The sequence below is a fragment of the Prunus avium genome, chromosome 5, assembly GCF_965620075.1.
Source record: "Prunus avium chromosome 5, drPruAviu1.hap1.1, whole genome shotgun sequence".
Lineage (NCBI taxonomy): Eukaryota > Viridiplantae > Streptophyta > Magnoliopsida > Rosales > Rosaceae > Prunus > Prunus avium.
The window spans coordinates 30,323,658-30,349,547 of NC_142288.1; the positions used below are offsets into that span (position 1 = coordinate 30,323,658).

The 25,890-nt window shown below is 38.1% G+C and overlaps 5 protein-coding genes and 1 pseudogene across 10 annotated transcripts; 2 read left to right on the forward strand and 4 right to left on the reverse strand.

Moving 5' to 3' along the window:
• The first annotated feature begins 993 nt into the window (after positions 1-993).
• On the forward strand, positions 994-2,844 carry LOC110746793 (uncharacterized). The gene is made up of 4 exons (XM_021947040.2): positions 994-1,303; positions 1,484-1,566; positions 2,336-2,391; positions 2,526-2,844. Exons 1-4 carry the CDS (start codon positions 1,132-1,134, stop codon positions 2,602-2,604), a joined length of 390 nt encoding a protein of 129 aa, XP_021802732.1. The 5' UTR covers positions 994-1,131; the 3' UTR covers positions 2,605-2,844.
• A 1,414-nt stretch (positions 2,845-4,258) lies between these two features.
• Positions 4,259-5,954, reverse strand: LOC110745623 (U-box domain-containing protein 21 pseudogene; annotated as a pseudogene).
• Positions 5,955-6,746: 792 nt separating this feature from the next.
• On the reverse strand, positions 6,747-13,140 carry LOC110746531 (extra-large guanine nucleotide-binding protein 3). 2 transcript variants are annotated; one of them, XM_021946767.2, is made up of 8 exons: positions 11,584-13,140; positions 11,351-11,488; positions 10,890-10,994; positions 10,590-10,775; positions 9,366-9,543; positions 8,643-8,875; positions 7,767-7,936; positions 6,747-7,643 (listed from the first exon to the last, which is right to left on the reverse strand). In XM_021946767.2, exons 1-8 carry the CDS (start codon positions 12,625-12,627, stop codon positions 7,061-7,063), a joined length of 2,637 nt encoding a protein of 878 aa, XP_021802459.2. In that variant the 5' UTR covers positions 12,628-13,140; the 3' UTR covers positions 6,747-7,060. The 2 variants fall into 2 exon arrangements, with proteins under 2 accessions (XP_021802459.2, XP_021802454.2); XM_021946762.2 differs by having other exon boundaries at positions 8,643-8,878; positions 11,584-13,134.
• A 561-nt stretch (positions 13,141-13,701) lies between these two features.
• Positions 13,702-16,069, reverse strand: LOC110745364 (Ssu72-like family protein). Of its 2 annotated transcripts, none has more exons than XM_021945448.2 (4): positions 15,738-16,069; positions 15,033-15,178; positions 14,097-14,224; positions 13,702-14,010 (listed from the first exon to the last, which is right to left on the reverse strand). In XM_021945448.2, the coding sequence occupies exons 1-4, from the start codon at positions 15,950-15,952 to the stop codon at positions 13,909-13,911; spliced, it is 591 nt and encodes a 196-aa protein (XP_021801140.1). In that variant the 5' UTR covers positions 15,953-16,069; the 3' UTR covers positions 13,702-13,908. The 2 variants fall into 2 exon arrangements, with proteins under 2 accessions (XP_021801140.1, XP_021801147.1); XM_021945455.2 differs by having other exon boundaries at positions 14,097-14,215; positions 15,738-16,067.
• A 3,745-nt stretch (positions 16,070-19,814) lies between these two features.
• LOC110745686 (alanine-tRNA ligase, putative (DUF760)) lies at positions 19,815-22,399 on the forward strand. 4 transcript variants are annotated; one of them, XM_021945809.2, is made up of 4 exons: positions 19,815-19,968; positions 20,081-20,249; positions 20,690-20,997; positions 21,358-22,399. In XM_021945809.2, the coding sequence occupies exons 2-4, from the start codon at positions 20,103-20,105 to the stop codon at positions 22,190-22,192; spliced, it is 1,290 nt and encodes a 429-aa protein (XP_021801501.2). In that variant the 5' UTR covers positions 19,815-19,968; positions 20,081-20,102; the 3' UTR covers positions 22,193-22,399. The 4 variants fall into 4 exon arrangements, with proteins under 4 accessions (XP_021801501.2, XP_021801508.2, XP_088109736.1 ...); XM_021945816.2 differs by having other exon boundaries at positions 19,816-19,968; positions 20,095-20,249; XM_088253610.1 differs by lacking the exon at positions 19,815-19,968 and having other exon boundaries at positions 19,975-20,249.
• A 32-nt stretch (positions 22,400-22,431) lies between these two features.
• LOC110745721 (purple acid phosphatase 3) lies at positions 22,432-25,671 on the reverse strand. The gene is made up of 6 exons (XM_021945849.2): positions 25,301-25,671; positions 23,628-23,784; positions 23,277-23,512; positions 23,037-23,165; positions 22,873-22,940; positions 22,432-22,784 (listed from the first exon to the last, which is right to left on the reverse strand). The coding sequence occupies exons 1-6, from the start codon at positions 25,493-25,495 to the stop codon at positions 22,574-22,576; spliced, it is 996 nt and encodes a 331-aa protein (XP_021801541.2). The 5' UTR covers positions 25,496-25,671; the 3' UTR covers positions 22,432-22,573.
• Between the last annotated feature and the right edge of the window lie 219 nt (positions 25,672-25,890).

The window sequence follows — 25,890 nt, forward strand, 5'->3', positions numbered from 1 at the left end:
GGACACGTGACAATCGAAAATCTTATCCGAAAATTTAATCTGAAAATGTTATTGGAAAATCTTATCCGAAATATGAGATGAGAATTTTATATAATAAAAAATGACACATGGCAACCGAAAATATTCTCCAAATTAATAGCTTAGGTAAAAAAATAAAATAAAAAACTAAATGTGACTAGTATTTGCCCTTTGCCATGGCAATGGGTGGAAACACACATTACTTTTTGCAAGGGCAGCTACTATTCATATGAATAGTAGCTGCCATGGCAAAAGGCAAATGGGTGGAGTTGCTCTTAGGGGCAGTAAATTAGGGGGTGGAAATAAGGATTTGCCTCTATTAATGTTTATTAGGGGCGGAAATATGGACATACCCCTATAACACTAATAGAGGCCCACAATAAATGCCTCTATTAGTTTTATTACTTATATGGGCGGTAAACACTGCCCTTATAAAGTTCAATTATTATAGGCAAATAAGATTGGCCCCTAATGACTTTTATTAGGGGCGGATGAAAAGTCTTAATGTGAACTTCATCAATAAATTGAAGAGGAGTTGGACAATAGGTTGTGGAAGTAATTGAAGAGAAGTTGGCGAGATGCGCGCGCAAAGGGCAAACTCGGAAAGTTGCAAGTTTGGACCCCGAGCTTAAGTTTGGGCCCATAACCTGTTGATTAGAAGAGAACGATATCACGAATAAAACTCATCGCTTTATCATATTCAAATTTGAGCCTATGACAAAGTTGGTGTATAATTACAGACACACAATAGGTTTAAGGAAGTGGAAGCACCAATTGTTCATTTTGGGCTGCTAATATATAATTGAAATGTGCTTTTGGGCCTTTTAAGTGACAGAGGTGGACCATAATATTGAAGTAGCCCAAATTGTTGATTTTGGGCGAGTGAACCGGTTCTGAAACCATGGCCGGTCCTCTCAGTCTTCTTTGCTTTATCAACTTATGCTTTGCTTGCTTGGTGATTAAGCCTAAGTAAGGCAAAGCGGCGGCCAGAGCAGCATCATTCAGATTCAGAAGAAGTAGCAAGTAATTAAGTAAGCCTCAGCCTCACAAACAAATTATCAAAGCGAAGCAATCGAATTTGACAAAGAGAGAGAAACAGTGAGAGATCTCGAAATGGCGTTGCAGTGGATGATACTAACTTACGTGGTGGCAGCTGAGGCAGCCTTGGCCTTCCTCTTAACCCTTCCTGCGCCCAAGCTCTTGAAGAATCAATTCGTGTCGTTGGTCTCTCTCATCCTCCAACCTGCCCTCTTCATCGTTCCCTTCGCCGGCTTTCAGCTACTTGGTTTGTTTATTCTTCTTATTTGATTTGATTTGATTTGATTCCTAGGGCATACCATACCATAGCAACAATCTAGCATCGGATTTTCCATTTGATCTTTTTTACCTGTTTGGGTAATGGATTTCCAATTGATCTTTGACTTGGCTCTTCCTTACTTTCTCTTTTCTTTTAAATTCTGTGTAGATATATATTGGAAGAATGAGCACCGCCTGTCCTGCACCTCTGAGATCTGCACCGCTGCTGAGCGTGACCGCTATGAGAAATCCGTCAGTTTCTAACTACTCTCTCTCTCTCTCTCTCTCTCTCGTTTTAATTTCTTATGTGATTATAATCTTTAATCAAGTTGATGATGCCTGCAACTTTTCAGCATGCTAAAATGAAATTATCAAAAATGAAATCATATAACAAAAGGATAATTACATTTTGAGCACCCAATGATGTCTCCAATTCCCATTCACTATACTGTTTAACAAATTTATTATAGAATAACAGCATTACAAATTCATATTTATTTTTCTCAAAATCATAATGCTCAATGACACACATACCTGTTTCTTAATTTTGCCCTCCAAAATTCATACATATACGGCATTGGATTGTCTTGTTTCTTCGACTTTTCTTTAGGATGGTATCTTGAATCCTGAAGTGTATCTCATAATTATTTCTGTCTTTATGTGTTGAAAAATTTCTGCTCTTTATTATCTTTAAGACTTTCTTTGTTTATGGGTATTTGAGGATGAGGGTGAAAGAAGGATTTATGCTTGTGGAAACATTCTAGTAGGAGATCAATTGAGTGTATTTGGAAGATACTCTCTACTTTTGCGCTGTACATTTCATGAAAAACTTGATATGTGGTTCAATTCTTATGTTGCAAGTTGCAGCATATGTAGCAGTGGGAGGTCTAATAATTGCATAATGAGCCCTCTGCCAATCAAGAGAAATGAAAGATTCAAGTTCTATCTATATATATATATATATACACACTTTAAATTCTATTATTCTTGACACCTTTGTTGCGAAAAATATGTCATGCAGATCTACAAGGCTCAAAGGAATGTAATTCTTTGCGCTTCAGCATGTCTGCTTTACTGGTATGTTGGCTAGAGATCATCAAATGACCTCATCTTTTTGTTTTATTTCTTTAAAAGTTTAAACAAATAAAAAACTTGAAGGTCTTTACTGTATTTCTTGTCATTTGATAGTAATCTACAAATGTTGGGCGCAGGTGTCTTGTTCGCATTTGCAAATATTACAAGGACATTCAGAATTTGGAAGAAGTGGAGAAGAGGTGCAAGGAGGAGTAGCTTTTCCCAGATAGGCTCTTGTTTGAGAGTAGAAACAACCGAGTTCGTATTTTTTTCATCATAAATGGGAAACCGATGTGACTTTTAGTAATATTGTAGTGTCTTCGCTTTGTGTGGTTAATTTGTTAGTCATCATCTAGTTAGTATGTGTTTCTGGCACATTTTTTCTCGTAGCAAGCTCAAATATACTTTTTGTTGTCTACTATATATGAAAACTAAGATAATTATTATTACTGCATAGAGATTTGGCCATGCCCGGTCTATTGATCCTTGTTTGAATATATGAATTCCAATCTCCCTTGATTTGTTGAGAATCAAGGATGGTTGCGTGCCATGAATTCCAAGCGTGAGTTGAGATACTTATCCCGGCCCAGAATGTGCGAGCCTTTCCATGGTCTTCATTTCATTGGCGTATGTTTTGCTGCAAGTTCTGTTTATACTTGATCTTAGATTCAGTCATACATACCAAAGAATTCAATTGTTGAAATGAGGTCTTCGATTGCGACAGTCTTGAGTGACTGACTGAGTCTATATCCAAATTGGGAATTTAGTCATCTGTTTACGTATGTATGGCTCAGCTTTTCAAATTTTCCAGTATTGGGAATGATTTGGTATGAATTGCAGCGCAAACTTGGTTTCACATACGCCTGCATTGACCACCCAACGCGTCTCCATCTGAACACCCGATGGAGGGGAGGTTTAGTATTTGCAGTAAGATTTGATCTACATTGACCATCATTCACACGCTTTCATTTCACGACAATTGCCCTTCAAATTTCTCAAGAATAATAATCGACTAATTCAGGCATGATAATCAAAGCACACATCTGATTCTCGAACAAAAGCATCATCAAGTCAAGGATAAGGCAAATTTCTCAAGAGGGTATTCGTATGGGTTTAAGAATAAATTAAATAATGAATCGAGTCAAGAACTAAGCGCACATTTTCTTTCTTTCTAGAATTATAGGGTTTTCTTTAACATTTTGGGAAGACGTAAGGGATTAAATTATTATTATTTTAAATAGTCTCAAAAATCGGATTTTGCCAAGTGAGATCATGCCTCCAAACAATGGAACTAACCCAAGTTTTGGGCTTGTATTAGAATAAGACTGCTCTCCTACTGTTTTCCCACTTCCCACATGGAGGAGGGGCTAACTAGCTGAAAAGATTGAAAACGAAAACACATTCTAAATGTGCAATACTTTGACAGCTTGTCGTTTGTTTTTGGGTTTTGGTGGGTAGCATACTAGCATCTATGAAGTAGCCATGTCCTTATTAGACGAATAAGTTTGGGACGTTTTGGTTAGTTTTTGAAGAGGTGCATAAAATGAGCTCCAGTCGGCATCAACAAGTTGACAATCCCTCCTAAGTCCTAACCAAAAGGATGTGTGTTGAATGTTGATTACCATTGCATGATGCATGTGGGATTTTATTTTCTAAAGCATGTTTGGAATGGAACACACATCAATCCCATCCATCACTGCCTGATGACTTAGATTGATATAAGTTATAACAATGTCAAGGGCCAAGCCAACTTGTTTGACATCTCAAGCAAACAAGCATTCATATCAAAATACCATTTAAGCTTTACCTACATACATACACATTGAAATCTCTTTATTCAAACAGACAGACTGAAACATGTGACATCATGTGAAAAGAATGGAATGGAATGGAACCTCTGTTTTCACTTCCCTCTATTCATCTTGCCGTATTGTATTGTATTACAAGTTACAACTTCAACTTTGGAGATCAAATGAATTGATGAAATGAAAATTTAAGAATTATCAGAAAGAAAAGAATTTCTCTGGTCGAAGATCAAAATGACCTTCTAATGTTCTTGAAATCTACAGACTCAATGCATTCCAACCCAGCTCTGTAAGGATTCAGGAGTTTCAAAAGCTCAGTTGTCTTCTCCTTTGTGTTTTCATCACCACAACGAACCTGTAAAACTAACAGGAGCTTCTGAAATGTACCAACTTGAAGGGCCTCAACCAGAACTCTTTCTTCTTGCGTGCTTGCACACTTGCACAGCTTCCAAATTGCAGAAATTGAATACTCAGTCGCCATTTCTGATACCCTAAAAATCTTCTTGACCAAGACAGGTATAGTGAGAGCATTAGCATAGGCCTTTTCCCTCCCTTCTTGGAAATCACAAAGACTATCCAATACACCCAAAGCCCTCTCACAAATGCCCCTTTCAGAGTCGACAAGAATTTCCAACAATATGGAAACCAAACCCATCTCCAGAAATGCTGATTTGATCTTCTCACTAGATTCAGAAGAAGAAGATGATGATGATGATGATGAAATTAAGTAGAAGACCACCCTCAGCGAAGCCTTGGTAATCGTCGGAGAAATTTTCTCTCTGATGAAGTCGAAAAGTACCTCATTCACCCCACCAATCTCCGCCAACGCATCAACATGTTTATTACGGTCATGGCAAGCAAGAAGCTCTTTCAGTGCTAAAATAGCATTTTGCTTTACTGAAAGATCATCACTCATCTTGAGAAACCAAACCATGCCATGCAACGAAGCCTGAGACCCCAAGTATTTGTGGGCTTCCTCATCGAAAGCTGGAAGCATCCAACTCAGCGCAGACAATATCTCTTCACACACGGTGGCATTTCTCTTTATGCATTCAGTTGCAAAGGAATCAAAGGCAGCAGCTAGAACAGAGGCCGTCCCGTTCTCCAAGATGCACCGCTTGTTGCGTTCGCTCTCAGCTCCCCACTTCTTGATTTTGTGCACACATTCTAAGCAGCCATGTTGATCCAAACGTCTAGCAGAGGCTCCGATGCTGAAAAGAATCTCAGAGACCTCCATTGGCAAGACAGGAATTCTGGGTGTTGGGACACGTTCGATGCCATAGTGCTTGTTTTGAGTGCACCAATCTTGAATCATTCTTCTGAGACTATGGTTGGGAATCTGATCAAAGTTTCTCAGCACCTGATTTGTTACCGGGCAAGTGAAATTCCCGGCTTCAAGCCACGTGTCAATACTCTGTCGATCGTAGGTTATTCCGGATGACAATGTAACCGGATCCTTCATCAAGTCCAGCGATATTGGGCACAGGAAATGGTTTGGGATGAGGGCTTCCATGTCGAGGTCCCGGGGCTGCTTTTTCGTAGCGCCGTGGCCTGTTCTCCTTCTTCTCCACCCTAAAACCATTGCTTGCTGATTAGCTAGCACAGATTAAGTTGATCAGAAAAGCAGTGAGAGAACTTGATTCTTCTGTTTTTGTAGGTGGTGTTTTTTGTTTGTGAAAAAATAGGAGGGGAGGTGATGGGGTTTATATACTAATAATACTATATGTTATTCCGACTACAACTTTTCAGGTTTTCATACACGCGGTGTTCAAAGATGAGACCATTTTGCAATATGGAGAGAAATGGGAAAGAATTGAATAAGTAAACGAATTCAAGCAGAGGGTTTTAGTAATAGTACAATTTGAATGTTGACCGTTGAAGCTTTGAAAGTTTTAAAATTAACCGTCAAAAGCGGGGAAGTGGTAAAAGTAAGCTCTTCCTTCATGGGGCTCAAATGCACCAAGTAAACGAATTATGTTTTTAAATTATGATGAGCTAGTTTAAGCAAGGGGTTATGTATGAGTATGAGGTTTTGACGCGTTGACCCAGATTCTTTTCTTCTTCTTCTTCGTTTTTTTTTTTTACTTAATCTGAAATTCTGAATCAGATATGACGAACAAGACCGATATCCCAGCTGCTACATTTTTTTCTCATTTTTTCTTGCAAGTCTTTTTTATAAAATTATCTATGCAAAAAGGGAAAATTACAAGCAAAGTAAAAACCACGGGGGCCTAAGGAGGAGAACATCAATTTTTACTTGTAAGTCTTCATTGGTGTTTTTTTAATATTATTTTTTTCTTCGTAGTAAGTAGTAGGAGAAAAGGAAAAACAAAAAAGTCAGTCACCTCAACTTTGTAAGAACGAGTCCTAGGCTCCTCCTCATCAGACTCTATCAGCTGCAATAGATTTGACTTTGAAGGAGTCATTGCCCAAAATACCATCCAACACATGCAAATTGCAATACAGACTCCAATGACATTCATTTGGCAAGCAAGTTAAGTACACGCCCCATTAGATTTAGAACCCAGGAGGATAATTTGAATAAATCAAACATTCTAACCTAAAAACCTTACAGGAGTTGCTTTTTATTCATGTTTGAATGCTGTACAGACATAAACTCCTGTCGAAATGAGCTTATTTTACAAATCAATTTTTAATCCTGTACCTAATCAGAAAAGATTGTCAACCAAGCTTGAAAACAAATCCAGCCTAAGTCGAAAACAAATCCATCCTAAGAATAAAAGAAAGAATTGCAGCCTAACTGACTTCACTACCCATCCTTCCATCAGTTAATCAAATGGAAGCACAAGGCCTTCAATCTTTCACTTCACAGTGCTGACTTGCCAGAGCAAAGTAGAATATTGGGTTTATTCTTGCCTGACATAAGGAGAAGAACTCATCTCCGTGCTGTAAAATGAGTCATCCCCATTTATAGCAAAGAAATTATCATTCTTTTCATCATCCCACTTGAGGATCTCCCTTATGTACTTGAATGCCTCATCAACTGAGGTACCCTCTCGAGCTCGGGTCTGCGCCACAAACAACTTCTCACCAGTCATGGATGAATACAGCTCTTTGAATTTCACCGCCACATAATAATATGCTTGCTGTGCCAGAGACTGAATATTACCGTGGGGCTTAACAGGGCTGAAGTCCTTCAACCACTCACAGACAGACAAAGGAACCTGGTTTATCTTGGCTTCAAAGGCATCATACTTGTTCAGCAAGAGCACAAACGGAGTGTTCCTGAAACATGGATGCCTCACCAAACTCTCAAACAAATCTCTGCTTGCCAGCATTTTATTACAAAGAAGACCATTACCCTGGGCCCACATTTGATCATAGTCACTCAATGCGACACAAAATATCACTGCCCTCACATCTTCAAACATTTCCAGCCATTTGCAACCATCACTCAGTCCTTTGGAATTAATGCGAATGAGTTGATACCTGAGACAAGACTCAACCTAGTGAGCAACAGATTTATGGTTTTCATCGGAAGCAACAAAAAAGAAGAAGCAGGAGCACAAGATAGAAAGCACTCGATTGAAGGTGAAAGGATGAAGGTTTTACTTGGTCAAGGGAGGGGGGCATTCATAGTTTTCATTGTATAGCTCAGACATAGCGCTTCTATCATCAAAAGAAAATTCCATAAAGGCAAGCCCATTGCTTTGAGTGACTCCCTCGGCATATAAAATGTCCTTCTCGGAAGGCTCATACTCGTTACTTGATATTTCTATAGCCTGTTGAAAATGAAACACCAAACATCCGTGAGGAGAACAACTGAAGTTTGGAAATTTAGTTGTACTAACGAAAAAAAAAATGCAATCCAAGCTGCTTTGAAATTTCTCCATTTATTCACCAACCAATGGAACCACATTTATGCCAGTTTACCTAATATTAATTTAAGTAAATGTGGAAGACCATTAACTAAATTTGAAAATACCATTAGAGGAATAATACCAATTCAACAAATCTGATCTTTCAAACAGAAATATGAAATTTGATAATCCAGTCTAGTCTTACTAAATTAATATTTATTTAATACCCTGCATTCTGAATAGAGGATTCCTTTCAGAACAAAGCAAGAAAGACCATAAAACTAAAGCTGTCTGTCAGTGTTGCACGAAGTAAGCGTATTCCTGGCAATTTTGATCAGCAATCCTACTGATGGATGGATGATCAAACCATAACCTTACCCAGACTTGGGGTAGACTTGTAAAGAACTAAATAAAAATAATGCAGTGGAGGTAAGTTGATGAGTACTAACACAAGAAATGAGAGATAATAAGAAAGTGGGAAGTCAAAGCAATCAAGAATTTAGTAAGGAAATGTAATGTAAAATGATCACAAGAATGAGTTAAAAGATCTAAAATGGAGCAAAATAAAAGATTAATCTGAATAAAGTTGGAACCAAAAGATGCAAGGCCAAAATGAGGAATGACTAACCCGATCTAAGAAATATTGGGCAACTTCAGGAAGGCAATGTAATTCCTCCCTCCTCTTGTACGTTTCCTGGATAGCAGAATCTTTCCATACTTCATCTACAATAGGAGCATACTCACGTGTAGCAGCAGGGAAGAATGCATCCAAGTCTCCCGTTGCCATGATATCCAGTAACCAGTCAGAAAAGTGCTTGAACCTTTGGTTGATTGCATAGATGCATTGCTCACTTTCATCAACTACTGTTTCACACAAAGTCATTTCACAGTAAAACCACTGCTTAAGGTTCATTCATGCCTACAAGCAGAAAACCAAATAAGCAAAATGTTCTATATCTCTAATAACATGTTGAATTCCTCTTCAATCAGTAGGAAATTCATATTAATGACAATGGGACGTTATGAGTTTATTTGATTTTTACAATTAGGTTAGATATAACATGAAATTTCATCAACACCGACCCCAGTTGCTTGTGTCGAGATTGACAAAAGTGTTGGAACAGACAGAAAAACAGCTACCTACCTACCAAGTCCACTTTGATACAACCAACTAAAAGACTCTTAGATATATGCTGTTTCAAAGATGGAGATAACAAACAGCTACTTGCCTAAGCGTCAGGTTAGTCGAAGGAACAATTTTCATCAGAAAAAGGAGAAAATGAAAATCATTTCATTATCTGACCCCAAAAAAGAAAAGTCATTTTCATTAACTTATTACATAAATAGAGACCTGAAGGAGATTCTTCAGCAGCTGACAAAATAGCCCTATTCTCTGTCAATGCTTCCTCTTCAAAACGTTCTCGGCCCTCGAGTAATATACTTAGATACTTGTACATATTGCTCTGAATCATGAGCTTGATGTTCTGCAGCTCTTCAGGAGTGAACTTGTTTCCATATAAGAACTTAGCCTGTTCCACAGAAAAAAGAAGAACATAAGCATTTTTAAACTGTAATTCTATTCAAAAAGCATGACATAGTAGCCCATACAAAGAAATAAAGCTTCTGATTCAAAAATAAATAAATTAATTAAGCCCTGGGGGTTTTCACTAACTGACTCCAACGTATCATGCAATTTGATTATCCGCAAAAGGAAAGTTAGTAGATTAAATAGACTTGAATCCTCTTGCTTTGTAATATCCTTATTTTGAATCTGAACTCTTCACACAAAATCTAATCGCTCATACTATGTTAAATGCATAAATTAACCTTCCTAAGGTTAACGCCATCTCTTCTATACTCTCTTTCTTCTTTTTCTTTTCCCTATCCTCCCATTCCGGAATTCTGCATCTGGTTCTCCGCTTCTTTTTTCATTAATTCCTTAACTCTCATTCAGTAAAATCAAGCTCGTGGCTCTGGAAAACATACATTGAGTTTTCATCATTAGTAAAAGCTTCTATTTTATCACTTTCAACAGTGGAGGACCGAAATAACTTATCTACAATGAATCAGCAACCGAGCTGATTGAATTTCCTCTGCTTCTAGTATTAATCTAGATCCACAAAAATATGCAGCATACTCTTAGCTACTTTTGAGGTTTTACCATACATTCTAAGTTCCAAGTTGAGGCTTTTCAGTAAAAACAGCCACCGGTTTCAACAAATGACTGCAAACCACATAATGACATAAAGGAAGATAAGGTAGGTCCACTATCACAATAAAGGCAACACCTTTTTAATTGTCAATTTACGAATTGTCATGAATCACGAAGACAAGGTAAATGGAACTATTAACTTCCCTTTTGTATTAAGTGAAACAACTTAAATTCTGAATATTTGATTGTTGAACACTAAACCAACATGCGTTTGCTCTAGGAACAAAACACATGATAGGGTAAATCTATATAAAAGTCTCGGTTGACTGGAGCAGAAATTAGAAAACACGTGAAAAAAAAGGACAAAGCCATGCTGGCACCCTAAAAGAGGAGGGGCTGGAAGGAAATCAAAAAGACGCATACCTGCTTGAAGATGGTGCTAGTTCCAGATCCCTCCAAGCCAAATAACAGAAGTTTCTGAACTCTTCCCTGTTCCAAATATTCAGGGACTGACCGACTTGAAGGTGTTGTAGGATCTTCGTTTGCCCCATGTTGATTACCAGGTGGTACAGGCAATGAGAATAATGAACAAATGAAACGAGTGGATGCCTGCCTACCAAAAACCAAATTGCAACTGTATAAAATTTCGACTCAAAATCATCTGCCAAAGTTTCAAACTCACACCAATCAACAAATATCCAATATTCATGGTAACGAAAGAACCTTTCCCCATATATTCCCTTTAATGTTATTTTGACCTTCCTCCTCATAAGATCCATCATCATACACCCAGAAATGAGTATCTGGAGGGCACTGCACTTTGGCCAGCTGAAATATAAAAGGCAAGTAATAAGGTTCGTCTTATCACAATTAAATAAATCACATAGCAAACATAAAATTTCATGCAGGTCCATGTTATTGTTACCTTCAGTTAGAAAACTGCCACTAATCACACTATTACCTAATAAACTTACTTATGATGGGAGATTCTGTAGTAATTAGTAAGGCATTCGTGTTCAATACAAACACTTCTTTAACCTTTTGATTGACAGGTTCACTTTTTCACAGTATGGTTTAGGGTTTAGATTTCCAAATTGGCATTGGGTTTGTTCGTATTGAATATGAACCCTACTGCAGACCGGACTCATTCATTAGGGACTTTTGGGGATTCATTGAGAGCATACCCTCAACACCCTACGCTCAGTCTTGGTGATCTCTCGGCCATTCATGAACACTTTGGTGTTCCCATTGCTTGCATCAGACCGGAGCTTACCTCCAACATTCAGTTTTGAACTAATGATCCTGTCGGGCTTCTCTCCCTCCTGAAATCAAATAAAATTAACTATAAACATATAAAACATGCAACACGATGCTGTGAAATGCTCATCCAATATATATATATATATATAAAACTCACCTTCCCCCAAAGGCCAGAATCTTTATCGTACCAATACATCCCAGGCTTCAACTTCTGAGGAGGCAATTCACAGCCCAAAATCTCAGCCAGTTCTTCTTCCCTCAACAGCCTCCCATTCACAACTAACTGCTCGGGTCGAAGCTGATTGGCAGGGCACTCCTTCTCGGCCTTCATTATCTGCCGAATCTCCAAAGGGCTGCAAACCCTTGACAAGATCCTTGAACACTTGCCCAAACTCGACCTCTTGGACTCGTCTATTGGCTGCCCAATGCAGCTCACACATTTACGCCCCTCTGGCATCGACCCCATGGCTTTAAGCAAGCAATTGCTACAGAACTTGGCGTCGCACACCAAACACCACTCTCTCTCCTTCAATCTGTTCCCTTTTCCGCACCTGCTGCAAATCCCTCTCTTATTCGTCCGCCTCCCAGGCGAAGAAGCCCATGCAATCGGCGATCCCACTGGTTCGGTGGCGCTCGATTGCGGCGACGAAGACCTATCAGCCTCGTTATCGTTTTCGTGGTCGTCTTCGTTCTCTGAATCTCTTGGCGTGTTGAAAGTCACGACGGCCGCTCTCTTTCCTCCGGTGGTTCCGATCGGTTTCTGCTGGGGATTCGAGTCTTGAACTGGTAATTCAGAGCTAAAACCTTGGTCTGCTCCTTCGAATTCCGATCCTTCCCTGTTGTTTTGCAAATCGAGTTGCGATTTCGGAGCCGAAGAAGAGGTCGTGCTACTGCTGCGCGGCTCTTTTACACCAGCACCGTTCCTGGCCCGATTGAAGCGCGAGAGCTTCTGAGCGACCGGCACAGCAACCGGAATGGAAGAGAGGTCTGAAACCGAAAGGGAAGTTACAGAAGAAGTTTGAAGGGAGTCGATTTGAACTGGATCAACCCTGGGGAGGTCGTCGTAGGGCAAGGGAGGGCCTTGGTATTCGACTGCGATTGAGTAGTCGAGGTGCTCTTCGTCGGGCAATGGTGCACCAGCAGGCAGCATCTTTCTCAGGAGGTCCTTCCAGCTTTTCTCGTCCTCTGCTTCCGAAGCCATAGCGGGAGAGGGCTGTTTGGTTCCCGAGAAAAAGCTCGGGAAAGCGAGAGAGAGAGAGAGAGAGAGAGAGAGAGAGAGAAAATCAAATGAATGAAAGGTGGGTGGGTGGGTGGGTGTGTAAGGAAGAGCTGCGTGGGGGCGAGAGTTGACACGAAGAGAAGAGCAGAGAGCAGTTGGGGGAAGTTGGCAGAGAGAAAAGAGAGTGTGGAGGGATTTCGTTTCCGTTAAAGAGTTGATGTCAACGATGATGCTGACAATTTTTAAGATTTGAAATTGATTTCGTTTCCTATAAATATTCGAAGAAGAAGAAGACGAAAGGAAATGGAGGAGGAGGAGGAGGAGGAAAGTTTGATCTTTCCTTTGACAGTTGACACACTACTTACTTGTAACTTGTTACTTGACGACACAGTCGTCTTCACACACAAGCACAACATATCCAAAACAAGAAGTAGTTTTGCTGCTGCTCTGCTCTCTCTCTCTCTCTCTCGCTTTTTTTTTTTTATAATGTTTTTTTCTTCTAAATTTCTTTGTTCCTACCTACTAATCGAATCCTTAACCCCCACTTTACTGCTGTACTGCATTAGAGCTTTTCTATTAATTTTTTTATCAGCCATTCCTTAACACAACTATACTGGGTTTCGAAGATCTTAACATCCTTTAGCACAACTTAGTTAATGCATTATTTTGGAGAAATGTTCAGTATGCCTTGTGTATTCATCTTGTTCAACACGTGTCGTAACATGTTTTATGTGTTTATCTACTGTGTCATAACGAATTTTTCAACACGTGTCGTAACATGTTTTATGTGTTTTAATTTCGTAATCTACTTTTGTAGAGAGAGAGACACACACATAACTATTGTACCATCGGTCTCGTTGAAATTGAAATTTTGCTACAATTTTTATTAATACAATTCCTTTAATTCAAAAGATAAATTTTTTGGGGAGAATGATTGTCAGCAACATTTTAACTGCTACAAATTTTCTCTTATTTTGCATTGTTTCCATCCTGTTGATGAAATTTTATTCACAAAACCTAACCCAACTGTTGACAACATACATCAACATAATTCAATGGCATCAGAATAGTTTTGTTAATCAATCCAAAAACACAGCCTTGTTATCCCTCAGTGGGGGCTGAAACATAAACATTTATGCTGCCACTCATAACTTTTAAGCGCATGTAGTCTCGTATTCAAATTGGACAACAATTTGTGGCTAATCACATAAATTATCAGCAACAATGGAATTGGTTGCTAGAAATTTTCCTAAAAGTACAATTTCAATAAAATGAGATGCTATAAAATAACTTCCGCCGCTGCTGTTTCTCAAAACCAGTCACGATATCATCTATTGAATCCTCCCATGATTCAGCTGCTTCAATCTAGGCAAAACAACAGCCATAACATACCACCTATCAGTATTTTGCATTACAAATTATTGACTATCAGTGCAACCATAAATACAGACCTCTTGACAAAGATCTAAAGCAAGACGAGCTCCCACAGCTGCCTCCTCGTGGTTATCTTTTACCTCCAGGTTGATTATCAGTGCACACTTCTTAAGAACATGGTCCCGGTTGTTAAGATCTATACATTCTTGCACAGGGGTCAGACAAGCAAATAAGGATGGCTTCCCCAACTTACAGATTAACCACAAAGTTGTTCATAAAATTAAAATTTAAAACCAAACAAACAAAAGCAAATGGTGCCACAATCTTTGAAGCTTCTTTTCCAGTGTGAACCAAAGGTTCAAACTGAAACATAAGTGCATATGGTTCATGTTCTAAATAGATAACAAAACTACAGGCAGAAGTATAAAAGTAAAAATTCCTTAATTCACCTAAAGATAACTCTAAACACTAAAATTTTGATCAATTTTAACAAATTAACCATTAGATTATGTACCAAAAGTAGAACACTTAAAAGGGAAAGATTTGATTTTGTGAGATACTTCAAGTGGCAGACTATGAAATCAAACCCATAGAGAAATCTGATGAAAACTCTCTCTTATTAACAAATTGCAACATTTTAAAACCATAAGAAGAGGCCCTCACTCAGATGGGCAACGGCCTTCTCCGGGAAAAATATCTCCAAGTTTAAAGCACGCAGTCTCAAGCTTAAGCTGACAGGAATCATATGTCTATAACTTAAGAGCTCAAGTTAACTTGCCAATTGTATCAGTTCATCATCATTGCTAGAATAAAAATTCTAAGACTGATATTCTCAAGAGAACCAAGAAACACTACCTCCAATTCATATTCCAACAGCTCAATAGACAGAGATTGCCAAGAAACAAAAAAACAGCAAAGGAAAGAACAGCATTCAATTATTTCATTTTCAGAGTGCTGTACTATTGAAATCCATAATATGCAAGCCATAAATAGCAGAAGGGAGTATTACCAACCTTCAAGAACCATGTCAAAAACCTTTTCTTCGAATGTAAATACCACATCGAAGGAACCGTCAGCAGCATTATCTTGCCACCGCTGAGGTGCCAGTTTGACCGTTGAGTTTCTTTTAAGCATAGGCAAAATGCCATTACGCTTGTACCTGTACTCTTGCTGTCAAGGTTTCACTTTGCTTTTGAATGAAAAAAACACAGCTCACAATCCAGAGTACGCACATACATTTCAATTCATACATCCTAAAAAACTGAACTATTGTTACTGAGAGCAACCAATCGAATTATACATAAGATTCAATAGGATAATTTCATTGCCCATAAATTATCAGACTGCCCATTTAATTGCCAAATCTTGAAGCTTTAAGCCTACAATCTTAGTTACATACTAATCCAGCTCGAATATAAGTAAACCAAACCTTATGAATTCAAGGTGCAAAGATGATCTTTTTATTTTTAATGTTTTCTTGGTAATTTAAGGAATTTATTTATTACTCAAATATCAATGACCCATAACCCCTTACAGGCAGAACTGAAAGCAAGATAAGAAACTAAAAAATCCAAATTACAAGAAGAACTAAAAGAAAAAGGGGGAATCAGAACCGCTAAGATTATGACCATTGACACGACCCACAGGCTCTAAAACCCAAAGCATCGAAAAACCTAATTGAATGAAATTGAAGGAAGAAAAAGTTTAGAGGAGGATACAGTTCGGGGTCTTTTCGCCTAAGATCGTCAAACATCTGCTTATAAGGAGTTCCAAAGTCGTAAACGTTGGGTTCTCTGAGGGAAGGACCAGGGAGCTTAACGTGGGCACCAGTACCGTAAGACGAGACGTCGAAGCCTTGCCTCTTGAGGAGCGAGTGAGCCTCCATGCTTCGGTTCTGGTTCGACGAACACACCATGGCGTACCGGAACTTCATGGCAGACACTGAACACACCACTGTGAACTGTCTCTCTATCTGATTCACAATACGACGACGTCAGGGGCTGGGGCTGCGTGGGTTTTTTTTACTTCTTCGGTATTGTCAACTTCTTCTCTCTTCCGCCGGTATACTCCATAAAATAGTATATTTAATCGTATAGCCGGGCGGCTATACTCGATAGCTAGAATACCCTAACTGTATAGCCGGGCGGCTATACTCGATAGCTAGAATACCATAACTGTATAGCCGGGCGGCTATACTACATAAATAGTATATTTAATCGTATAGCCGGGCGGCTATACTCCGACATAGAATGTTGTAACAGTACGCCGCGCGGCTATACCCCATAAATAGTATATTTAATCGTATAGCAGGGCGTCTATACTCAAAAAAAGAATATTTTAACAGTATAGCCGTACGGCGATACCCCCATTAAATCGTATAGTCGACCGGCTATACCCCATACATAGAATAATTTAAAAGTAAAGTCGTTCGGCTGTCCTCCATACATCGAATATTTTAGGTATTCCTGGGCGGCTATACTCTATATATAGAATATTAAGACAATATAGCCGCACGGCTATCCGCCATAAATAGTATATTTAATTAATCGTATAGCCGCGCGGCTATACGCCTTAAGTAGAATATTTTAACAGTATAGCCGCGCGGCAATACCCCATACATAGAATAATTTAAAAGTAAAGGCGCGCGGCTATACTCCATACATTGAATACTCTAACGGTATAGCCGAGCGGCGAGACTACATAAATAGTATTTTTGATAGTAACGCCGGCGGCTATACTCCGACATAGAATGTTGTAACCGTACAGCCGCGCGGCTATACCCCATACATAGAATAATTTAAAAGTAAAGGCGCGCGGCGATACTCCATACATCGAATATTAAGACAGTATAGCCGCATGGCGATACGCCATAAATAGCATATTTAATCGTATAGCCGCGCGGCTATACGTTTTAAATAGAATATTTTAACAGTATAGCCGCACGGCTATACGCCATAAAATAGCAGAATCTTGATTTCGCATTTTTAATTAGTTTAATTAGCAGTTAAGTTTTAATTATTATTTACTTACTGAATCATTAGTATTTAAATATTTTATCAAAGAAAAAAATTAAAAAATTAAAAAAACTATTTATTAAGTTAATTAAAATATAATTACTAATAAAAGTAATTAAATAAAGCTAATATTTTATTTAATTACTAAATTGATATTTATTTTCAAAAAAATCTCACCCGACAAACCGTCGTCAGTACAGGTCTAGCCCGGTGGAACTTTGCTGGCATAGATCTGTGCCGACAACATTTCGTCGGGAGAGGTTGTTTTCCTTTTTCTTAGAAAAAAAATATATAATTAGTTTTTTTTTTTTGTCAACTTCTTTAGTTTAATATATGTAATTAAGTAATATCTTAATTTTTTTTAATTATTTTAATTAGTAATTATGTTTTAATTATTATAAGTATTGTCATCCTTTTAAGTATAGTTGAGTTTTTTCTTACATAAAATTTGTTTGGAATGGGTTCCACCACACCACTTGCTGAGCTAGAAAATAACTGAATATTATGTATATTATGTATAATGTCATATTTTTTTATTGTTTTGCAGCCTCATATTTTTTTTCATATACGTATAATGTCACAACCAAGTAAGTATGAATGTAATGACATAGAAGAAGAAGAAATTGATGACGAAGAAATAGAGGAAGATGAAATAAATAGAGAAGAATTGGATGACAAATTTTATGAAGCCATTGGATATGACTATATACATCAAGCATTGAATGATGATCCTGCAATCTTTCGGCAAGTATATAGAATGTATCCAGATGTATTCCGGAAGTTATGCACTATTCTTAGAGAAAAAACACTTTTGGAGGATACAAGATTTATTTGCGTTGAAGAAATGCTTGCAATGTTCCTACAAATCGTCGACCAAAATACTAGATATTGTGTAATTCGTAATACATTTGGCCAATCACAATTCACTGCCAAGTGAAAATTTTCACAAGATTTTGAAGGCCTTGAATTCAATAGCATATGATTTGATGGCTAAACCACGATCGGCTGTGCCTGCTAAAATAAGGGAAAGCACAAGATTTTACCCTTATTTTCAAGGTATGTGATGATTATCTAATTATATTAATATTGTAATTATAATTGTCATTGTTATAATATGTATTTTTCATAATATGGTTATATTTACATATGAATAATTTTAGGATTGCATCAGAGCTATTGATGTTACACAGGGGACGAGATGTCAGCAGCTATTGTAATCGTCATGGAAAGATATCACAAAATATATTAGCAGCTTGTAACTTTGATTTGGAATTCATTTACGTTCTTAGCGAGTGGGAGGGTTCGGCTTATGATTCAAAGCTACTAAGTGATGTTTTATCAAGGAGAAATGGACTTCAAGTGCCCCAAGGTAAAATCCTATAAGTTATTACATTATGATTAAATCCACTGAATTTTTTTATTCTTAAATAATTTTTTAAAATCTCATTTAAATACACCCTCTAAACCTCCCTTGTACTTTAAGAAAAAGTCACTATCATCCAAATGCAATTTTCCCTATCTAAAATATATATACTAAAAAATAAAGCTCCACTGTAAGTGGGACGCGTGGCCCGTTAGGCTATCACTCGAAAGTTTGTAACGTATAACCAAAATAAGAAATTTCAGAAAAGCAAATTGGGCTTAGAAATCTATGGCTGTAAACAAGTCCAGTCGATGCAATTCAATGGAGGCCGAAGCCCCAACAAAACAAAGGCAGAGATGATTTTTTGTTTTTGAGTTACAAAGAAAATGTGATTCTCAATTTTTCACAAGAGGACGCAATCCAACATAATCACTTGGAACTCCCAATGCTCTATCCTTATTTGGGTTTCTGGATATATCGCGAAGATTGGCCTTGGGGTACTTCAATGAACTCATCTCAAACGATATAAAATTAATGTGGCATGTTGTCTATTCAGTTGCCTCTTTAAAAAACTGCTCATTTCAATAGGCTAGGCGAATGAATTAGACAATACAATATTATTTATTTTCATATTTTACATTTACCTCATTTCACCCACCACAAAACAACAACAAAATTGTATTTTATAATAATAAAATATGTGGGACCTAATATATCCATTTATTTTGAAGTAGTCAATATTGTCTTGTTGGGGAGAGTAAGTATATTTTGCCTACTCACTTGCCTCTTCCCTTGAAGCATGAAAATGGTATGTGGCAAGGCAAATGAAGTTTGCTTACTCTTTTATCTCTTTCATTGGAAATGCTTTTAGACTTAGAGCTCGTTTGGAAGTGATTCTGAAGAGGCAAATAATCACTTTTATAGAGAATCACTTCTCCAAATAATCACTTTAAGTGATTTTATGGAGAAGTACATGAGAGGTGCTTCTCCCCAGAATCACTTAAAATCACTTATTAAGAAGCACGTGAGAGGTGATTCTTCCCAAAAGTGATTCAGACCTATTCAGAATCACTCTTAAACGAGCCCTAGTGTTATTCGACAAGGTTTGGTGAAGCCATGAAACTAGAAAGTCCTAGGAAAGCCTTGTTTTTATATTTTTGCTCTCAAAATATAAACTTATTAGGAGCTTCTCTACTAGAATAAAAACCTAAATCCCACCAAATAGTCATAAACTTAGAATCTTCTCCTGCTATAAAAAAAATTTAAAAAAAAAATAAAAAAATATGATATTCTCTACCAAAAAAAAAATATGTCTAGTTGGAAATGTTGTTTGGGCTTTGGCCCCTATTTTACCCATACAAAAGAAATAATAATGCACATTAATTTTTTTTTCCCCATTATTTTGTCTCTATTTCCAGATGGAGGATAAAGGAGGATCACAAAATATAAAAATTGGCAATTTTGCACTACGCCCACAGAAACCTTTGAATTGTATACGCCGACGTCTCCCTACACGTAACACGCAGATACACACGCAGACGCTCTCTCTCTGTCTATAAATTTTGCTCACTGGTATGAATTCCACAAGTCCTGTTGAATTCCCATTTTGCTAACTTGTTTCTCATTGTTAAGCGAAAAAGAATCAGATTTTCATCTTCCTGTCAGTTTTAATCATAAATTATAGGGTTGGGTTAGCAGAACTGAAGATGGAAGCAGCAGCCACAGCGAGCCTTGTCCAATCATCAATCGCGGCCATTAGGCCTTCCAATTCAATTGGCAGATCGGGTAATTTGGCGGCCAATGGTCCCGCCGGTTTTCTGCGTTTGAGTCCTGGATTTCACTTCTCAATCAAGGTACTTTTTTTTGGGTTGGGGATTTGGTTTCCTATTGCGGTTTCTAATATGCTTGGTAGGTTTGGGGTTTTGGGTCTATACAATACGCATGATCCCGAGTGTGTCGCGAGAAATAAGTTGATCTGGTAATTGATGAGAATTCTAGGGTTTCTGTTAAATAGTGAAAGATTAAATCTTGATTAGGAGTGTAGGACTTTTAGTTGGTGCGCTTAGATTGTGTTGTTGAAAAGAGCACATATCTTTTGTAGATTGATACACAAAGAATGGGTTTTGGAGGTAGGAGATGACCCCTTTCGGGAACACTTGAGGGTTTTGGATTGATTTTTCTTTCAACTCTTTCAGAATATTTCTAGCTGTGACGGATGGACCCTCATTTTGTTTATTGGATTGGTGAGCTTGGAGTTGTAGTTGAGTAATATTTAATCTTATTTCATGTTTAGCAGCACCAGTTTTCAATCTCTCAACCAAAGGTGGGTCATAGGAGAATGGGCTTTGGAAGTAGGAGATGCTTGGTTGTTAGGGCAGCAGCTGCATCTCCATCTCCGGACTCAGCAGGTTCTACTTCTCCAATTGCCCCACTTCAGCTGGAGTCACCAATTGGACAGTTCCTCTCTCAGATAATGATAAGCCACCCGCATCTTGTGCCTAGTGCAGTTGAGCAGCAGCTTGAACAGCTTCAAACAGATCGTGACACTGAGCAAAAGCAGGAAGAGCCTTCTGCTTCTGGCACTGACCTCGTTTTGTACAGGTTAGTTGCAATCTTGCGATTGAGGAATAGCCAATTGTGTTTTCAATTAAGTCAAGCTAAGCTACAAAATTGAACCATAAGTTAAATGTTTTGTTTTCATACGAATATCAGAATAAAGGAAGGGACATTATGTAATTTTAGCAAGAAAGTTTCTGTTGTTCTTAACAATCTAGAAAATGTCGTGATGAATTTTTTTTATTTATTTAAGAAAAGTAAAGAAACAGAACTTGCAGTCTTTATTTATTTATTTTGATTTAACCCTCCCTCGCCTGCTCCATCATTTGCTATATGGGACTAAATAGATAAATGTAGTTTTGAAGAGATATATTGATCCTTTATTAACTTATTCTGCAATATCAGGAGAATTGCCGAGGTTAAGGCTACTGAAAGGAGAAAGGCTCTTGAAGAGATTTTGTACACTTTGGTGGTGCAAAAATTCATGGATGCTAATGTTTCTTTGATACCTGCCATTACCCCATCTGCGTCAGACCTTTCTGGTCGAGTTGATACATGGCCAAGTGAAGAGGACAAGCTTGAGCAACTTCACTCACCCGAAGCCTATGAGATGATCCAGAACCACCTAGCTCTCATCCTAGGAAATCGGTTGGGTGACTCAGCCTCTTTAGCACAGATAAGCAAACTCAGAGCTGGGCAGGTTTATGCAGCATCTGTAATGTATGGGTACTTCCTCAAGCGGGTTGACCAGAGGTTTCAGCTGGAGAAGACAGTAAAGATCCTTCCAAATGCACTGGGTGCCGAAGACAGTAATGTTCAGACATCTGTGGGGGAGGACATGAGGCCTGGTGGTGAAGAGGAGTCTTTGCAAGCAGCGGCTTCCCATCCTGAAGTCACTTCCTGGCCCGGAGGCATCAGTCCTGGGGGTTTTAGTAATGGAACTAAGCCATCCCGCTTGCGGACCTATGTGATGTCTTTTGATGGAGAGACCCTTCATAGGTATGCAACAATTAGATCGAGAGAGGCTGTTAGCATCATTGAAAAGCACACCGAGGCATTGTTTGGAAGACCTGATATTGTCATAACACCTCAGGGGACAGTTGATTCTTCCAAGGATGATCACGTCAAAATTAGCTTTGGTGGTTTGAGGAGACTTGTTCTGGAAGCCGTGACTTTTGGTTCTTTTCTTTGGGATGTTGAGAGCTATGTGGATTCCAGGTATCATTTTGTTACAAACTGAGTTATGTTGAGTGAAGATCCTGCCCTTGCAAACTTGGCGGTGCGTGTGGAGGCACAACATTACATACCATGATGGGATATTGACTGTAGGCCTAGTGAAAATACCAAATATTTGTATTTGGTGCTAATTGCTGTGTATATATAAACTGTTCAAGATTTGCCTTTGTCCGTGCCGTGTGGAGAAATAGGTGGGATTTTATTACTTTGATCTCAAGTGTGTAGCCGGACCATTTTGCAGGGTTTTGAAACTCTGTAATTTTTCTGTTCGCGTGGCGAGGATTTTTCATTGATACAACAAGTTACAAGAAGATAAAACGTGGGTCATTTTATTTAATAGAGAGAGCTTAGGAGAGAGCTTAGGAGAGAGTCTATCTTGACATGTCTACATGGAATCGTAAGGAAGCTTGGATAGATTCAGACGATGCATAAGTGTGCCAGATACATCGTAGAATGCAAATTCTGCATCAGTCTCTGTAAACAGTGCAGATAAGAAACCCTGACCGTCATAGTAAAACTTGGACCCATCTCCTTTCATTTTAATGTCACCCTTCCATGCTTTCGACCCACCACCACTGGTCAAGAATTGGATTTGGCTGCATAAACAACTTCAACTAGTGAGATTTTTAAGAAACAATTCAATTTATTGATAAATAGAACTAGTAACGGTTAAGCCATGTTTACCTGTTGGTGCTGCTTATGTGTTCCAAGCAGTGGTCGTGTCCATTTATGTACGCATCAACGTTGTTTGCCTGAATCATAATAAAAATACGAATAGATTATTCTATCGCTTGTATAAAAAAAAAACTAAACAAAAAAATATATGAAATATATGAAGATGAAGTTACCTCAAGAATGGGAAGAATCTGGTCTACTACCTCCTTGGTGTCTCCATGATGCCCTATGCTTCGGATGGTATGATGTCCGACGACAACTTTCCAGTTTGCAGAAGAATTTCTCAATGCAAAATCTAGATCCTGTTCCCAGAACAAAAGCAATGTATTAGATTTTGGACAATGAAAAGCACTGTTTGAATATGACGGTAGTAAGGATCCAATGTTTGTAATGAGGAAGATGATGAGAAGAACCTTCAAGAGGTTGGAGAGGTACTGTTTCCTAGGAAGCACACCTCTCCAGTCATGCTGGTAGTGTTTTTTCCTCAGAAAGTACTTGTCCACAAAAGGATTGGTGTCGATGAAGAAGAAGTCTGCAATTTTTGTGTTAACAAGAAAGGACCTGAGGCAAAGCCAGCGGCTGTCGATCTTCCTAAGGACTGGGCTCAATTGGGCCAAAGCATTTCCCCTGTAGTCATGGTTGCCAAGAACTGTGAGTTCCCCAGAATCAAAGTGAAGGAGATAAGATGGAAAACAAAGTCAGCGCCATGCCTATGCCAATTTCCATGAGAAGAGTCAGTCAGTTTTGAGTGCAACTGAACTCACCGATATACCATTGCTTTTGGAGGCTCTTAGCAGTGTAGATTTCAGTAAACGACTCCACAAATGCAGGGTCCTTTACGCTGGTCAATCCCCTGTTGTAAAAATTATCGCCAGTAGAGATCACGAAGTCTATGTTTAATTTGGTTCCAATCTCTCCCATCTACAATTCATTACAAAACACCGCAACATTATTGTCTACTGTCCTCCAGAAATCCCCTGCCCCCTTGGAAACAGAGGAAACAGAGCACCACTAAACCAAGAAAGAAGAAAATCCCAGGCTACATACTGATACTCCACGGAGGATTTCCAATAAATTCAAAGTTTATGGATGCAATTAACATTCTAATTGTATTTGGTTCACTTTAGGATGATGCCTATCAAACCCAAAAAAAATAAAAGATATTTAGTGATATACCCATTCTCAGCAGTAATAATAAAGATAAAACCCTAAACTATTTAATTTCTATAAACAAACTTTTAAAAAAACCCAAAAAATGACAGCTAGCCCTATTGAATTTAATTTTGATTATTAAATTACTTTGATACCGTATTGAGTGTTTGAAGCTTTTTTATAAGGTTTTGAGGTTGGGTTTGTTTTAATAAATCAATGGCAGTTTTGTAATTTAAAAGAAGTTAAAAGCCTTTTTGTTATGTTGTAAATGGGCTTTGGATGTGTTTCTAAAATTCATTTTATATGAGATTGTTTTATAATTTGGGTTCCTATATTGGGTATAATAGTGAATCTCAAAAAAAAAAAAAAAAACTCTCTCTAACAGGAAAATAGTTTTTCTTTCTTTCTTTCTTTCTCATCGTTTTTCTGGAAAGAAAGAGCTGAATGTTATCCCTGTGCTGCAACATATCATACGGCTTGTATTTATTCGTTGATAAAATCTGAACCTGAAATCCCATCTCAAAATGTATGTCCTGCTCCTGGTGTTGACACCTAATTACCGAAACAAGTAGAGAAAGCAGTAAAAGGAGGGTGACACGCATGTCGTAGCAGGTGATGAGTTGTTGGAACATAATGGCTTCTGGACATGCAACACAATTTACATTTGTCCTTTACTTTTGCGGAATATGCCAAGTAAAAAAGAATGATCCCGCTCAGAAAGAAAAAGCTAATCTATCCTGCTAAATGACGAAACTTTTCATGCATATCATGCAGCTAGCACAGGAACAAAGCTGTTCCTTCGGTGGTGCCTTTTCTCAGCAGCTTCTTAATTAGCTTGCAGACAGAGAGAGAGAGAGAGAGAGAGCTTCTCATCAAGACTATTTCAATATGTAAAAGAAACACATAACACATTAAAAAAACAGAAATATATACTACTATTCCTCGAGGAGGTTGTGTGGAAAATAGAAATCAACTGGAGATTAAAGAAAACATGATTAAACCGTGCAAATTTAAGGCGGGGAAGGAAATTAAGTTACCAAGTTAAGCATACAGTTCCCCTATAAATTATAATTAATTGTATTATGTAATAGCAAATACAATCTTTTCTCTGTTGTTAATTAAGAACCAAACCAGGCTTAATTATAAGGAAACTAAGAAAACTTTGTAGATAGAAGAGATCAAGAGTCTGTCTATGATAAACATATTAAAGAGAAGAAAAGTCCGTGGAGTCTAGTTTGTAGTAAAGATTGATAAAAATGGATGAAGTGAAGCGATATTATAAAACCTGATAAGCTACTTGAGATTGATTGTAAGCACCCCTTCTACCCCAGTCACCAATCGCCAAAAAGCTAAGTGACCCATCGGCTTTGACAGGGTGCTCAAATCGCTGAAGCTCGGCTGTCGACACAGAAACAAAACTCAACAAGATAATATTGTTCATGCAAATAACCACCCACAGCCACAGGAAACCCATAGACATGGCCGGATATGGTTAATGATCGAAATCAACCAATGTTCTGATTTGGAACTATGATGCAAGAGAGAGAGAGCAGAGAGAGAGAGAGAGAGAAAGCAGAGATGGTTGGAACTATGATGAAACTTCTGAATTTGAGTGTATATATATATATATAGGCTAATTATTCTCAGTGGTTGTACAAACACAAAGTAGGTGATAATTAATGATCTAAAGACCATATATAGTGCAATATTTACACTCTAATTTTAAGATGTCCCATACACAAATGTAAACATAACATGCAATGCAAAGGAAAGTGAATGCTACGTCGACCCACCGATCCATTTTAAGATATAGCAGCAGTGGGCATATCTGCAGGAGAGTGCAGTAATGTTGCGGTAGCGCGGGGTCCCATCCTG

Excerpts from the sequence above, each read along its gene's own strand:
- LOC110745721 (XM_021945849.2), bottom strand. The coding sequence starts at position 25,495 with ATGTCTATGGGTTTCCTGTGGCTGTGGGTGGTTATTTGCATGAACAAT. Across the intron at positions 23,513-23,627 it reads CCAAAAGCAATGGTATATCG|TTCTTGGCAACCATGACTAC; the intron begins GTGAGTTCAGTT and ends GGGAACTCACAG. Across the intron at positions 23,166-23,276 it reads ACCTCTCCAACCTCTTGAAG|GATCTAGATTTTGCATTGAG; the intron begins GTTCTTCTCATC and ends TTCTGGGAACAG.
- LOC110745364 (XM_021945448.2), bottom strand. The coding sequence starts at position 15,952 with ATGAAGTTCCGGTACGCCATGGTGTGTTCGTCGAACCAGAACCGAAGC. Across the intron at positions 15,179-15,737 it reads AGGCGAAAAGACCCCGAACT|GTACAAGCGTAATGGCATTT; the intron begins GTATCCTCCTCT and ends GCAAGAGTACAG. Across the intron at positions 14,225-15,032 it reads TTTTGACATGGTTCTTGAAG|AATGTATAGATCTTAACAAC; the intron begins GTTGGTAATACT and ends CCCCTGTGCAAG.
- LOC110746793 (XM_021947040.2), top strand. The coding sequence starts at position 1,132 with ATGGCGTTGCAGTGGATGATACTAACTTACGTGGTGGCAGCTGAGGCA. Across the intron at positions 1,567-2,335 it reads GTGACCGCTATGAGAAATCC|ATCTACAAGGCTCAAAGGAA; the intron begins GTCAGTTTCTAA and ends TATGTCATGCAG. Across the intron at positions 2,392-2,525 it reads TCAGCATGTCTGCTTTACTG|GTGTCTTGTTCGCATTTGCA; the intron begins GTATGTTGGCTA and ends TGTTGGGCGCAG.
- LOC110745686 (XM_021945809.2), top strand. The coding sequence starts at position 20,103 with ATGGAAGCAGCAGCCACAGCGAGCCTTGTCCAATCATCAATCGCGGCC. Across the intron at positions 20,250-20,689 it reads GATTTCACTTCTCAATCAAG|CAGCACCAGTTTTCAATCTC; the intron begins GTACTTTTTTTT and ends TTTCATGTTTAG. Across the intron at positions 20,998-21,357 it reads ACTGACCTCGTTTTGTACAG|GAGAATTGCCGAGGTTAAGG; the intron begins GTTAGTTGCAAT and ends CTGCAATATCAG.
- LOC110746531 (XM_021946762.2), bottom strand. The coding sequence starts at position 12,627 with ATGGCTTCGGAAGCAGAGGACGAGAAAAGCTGGAAGGACCTCCTGAGA. Across the intron at positions 10,776-10,889 it reads AAGGGAATATATGGGGAAAG|GCATCCACTCGTTTCATTTG; the intron begins GTTCTTTCGTTA and ends TTTGGTAGGCAG. Across the intron at positions 8,879-9,365 it reads TGCTGAAGAATCTCCTTCAG|TAGTTGATGAAAGTGAGCAA; the intron begins GTCTCTATTTAT and ends TGTGTGAAACAG.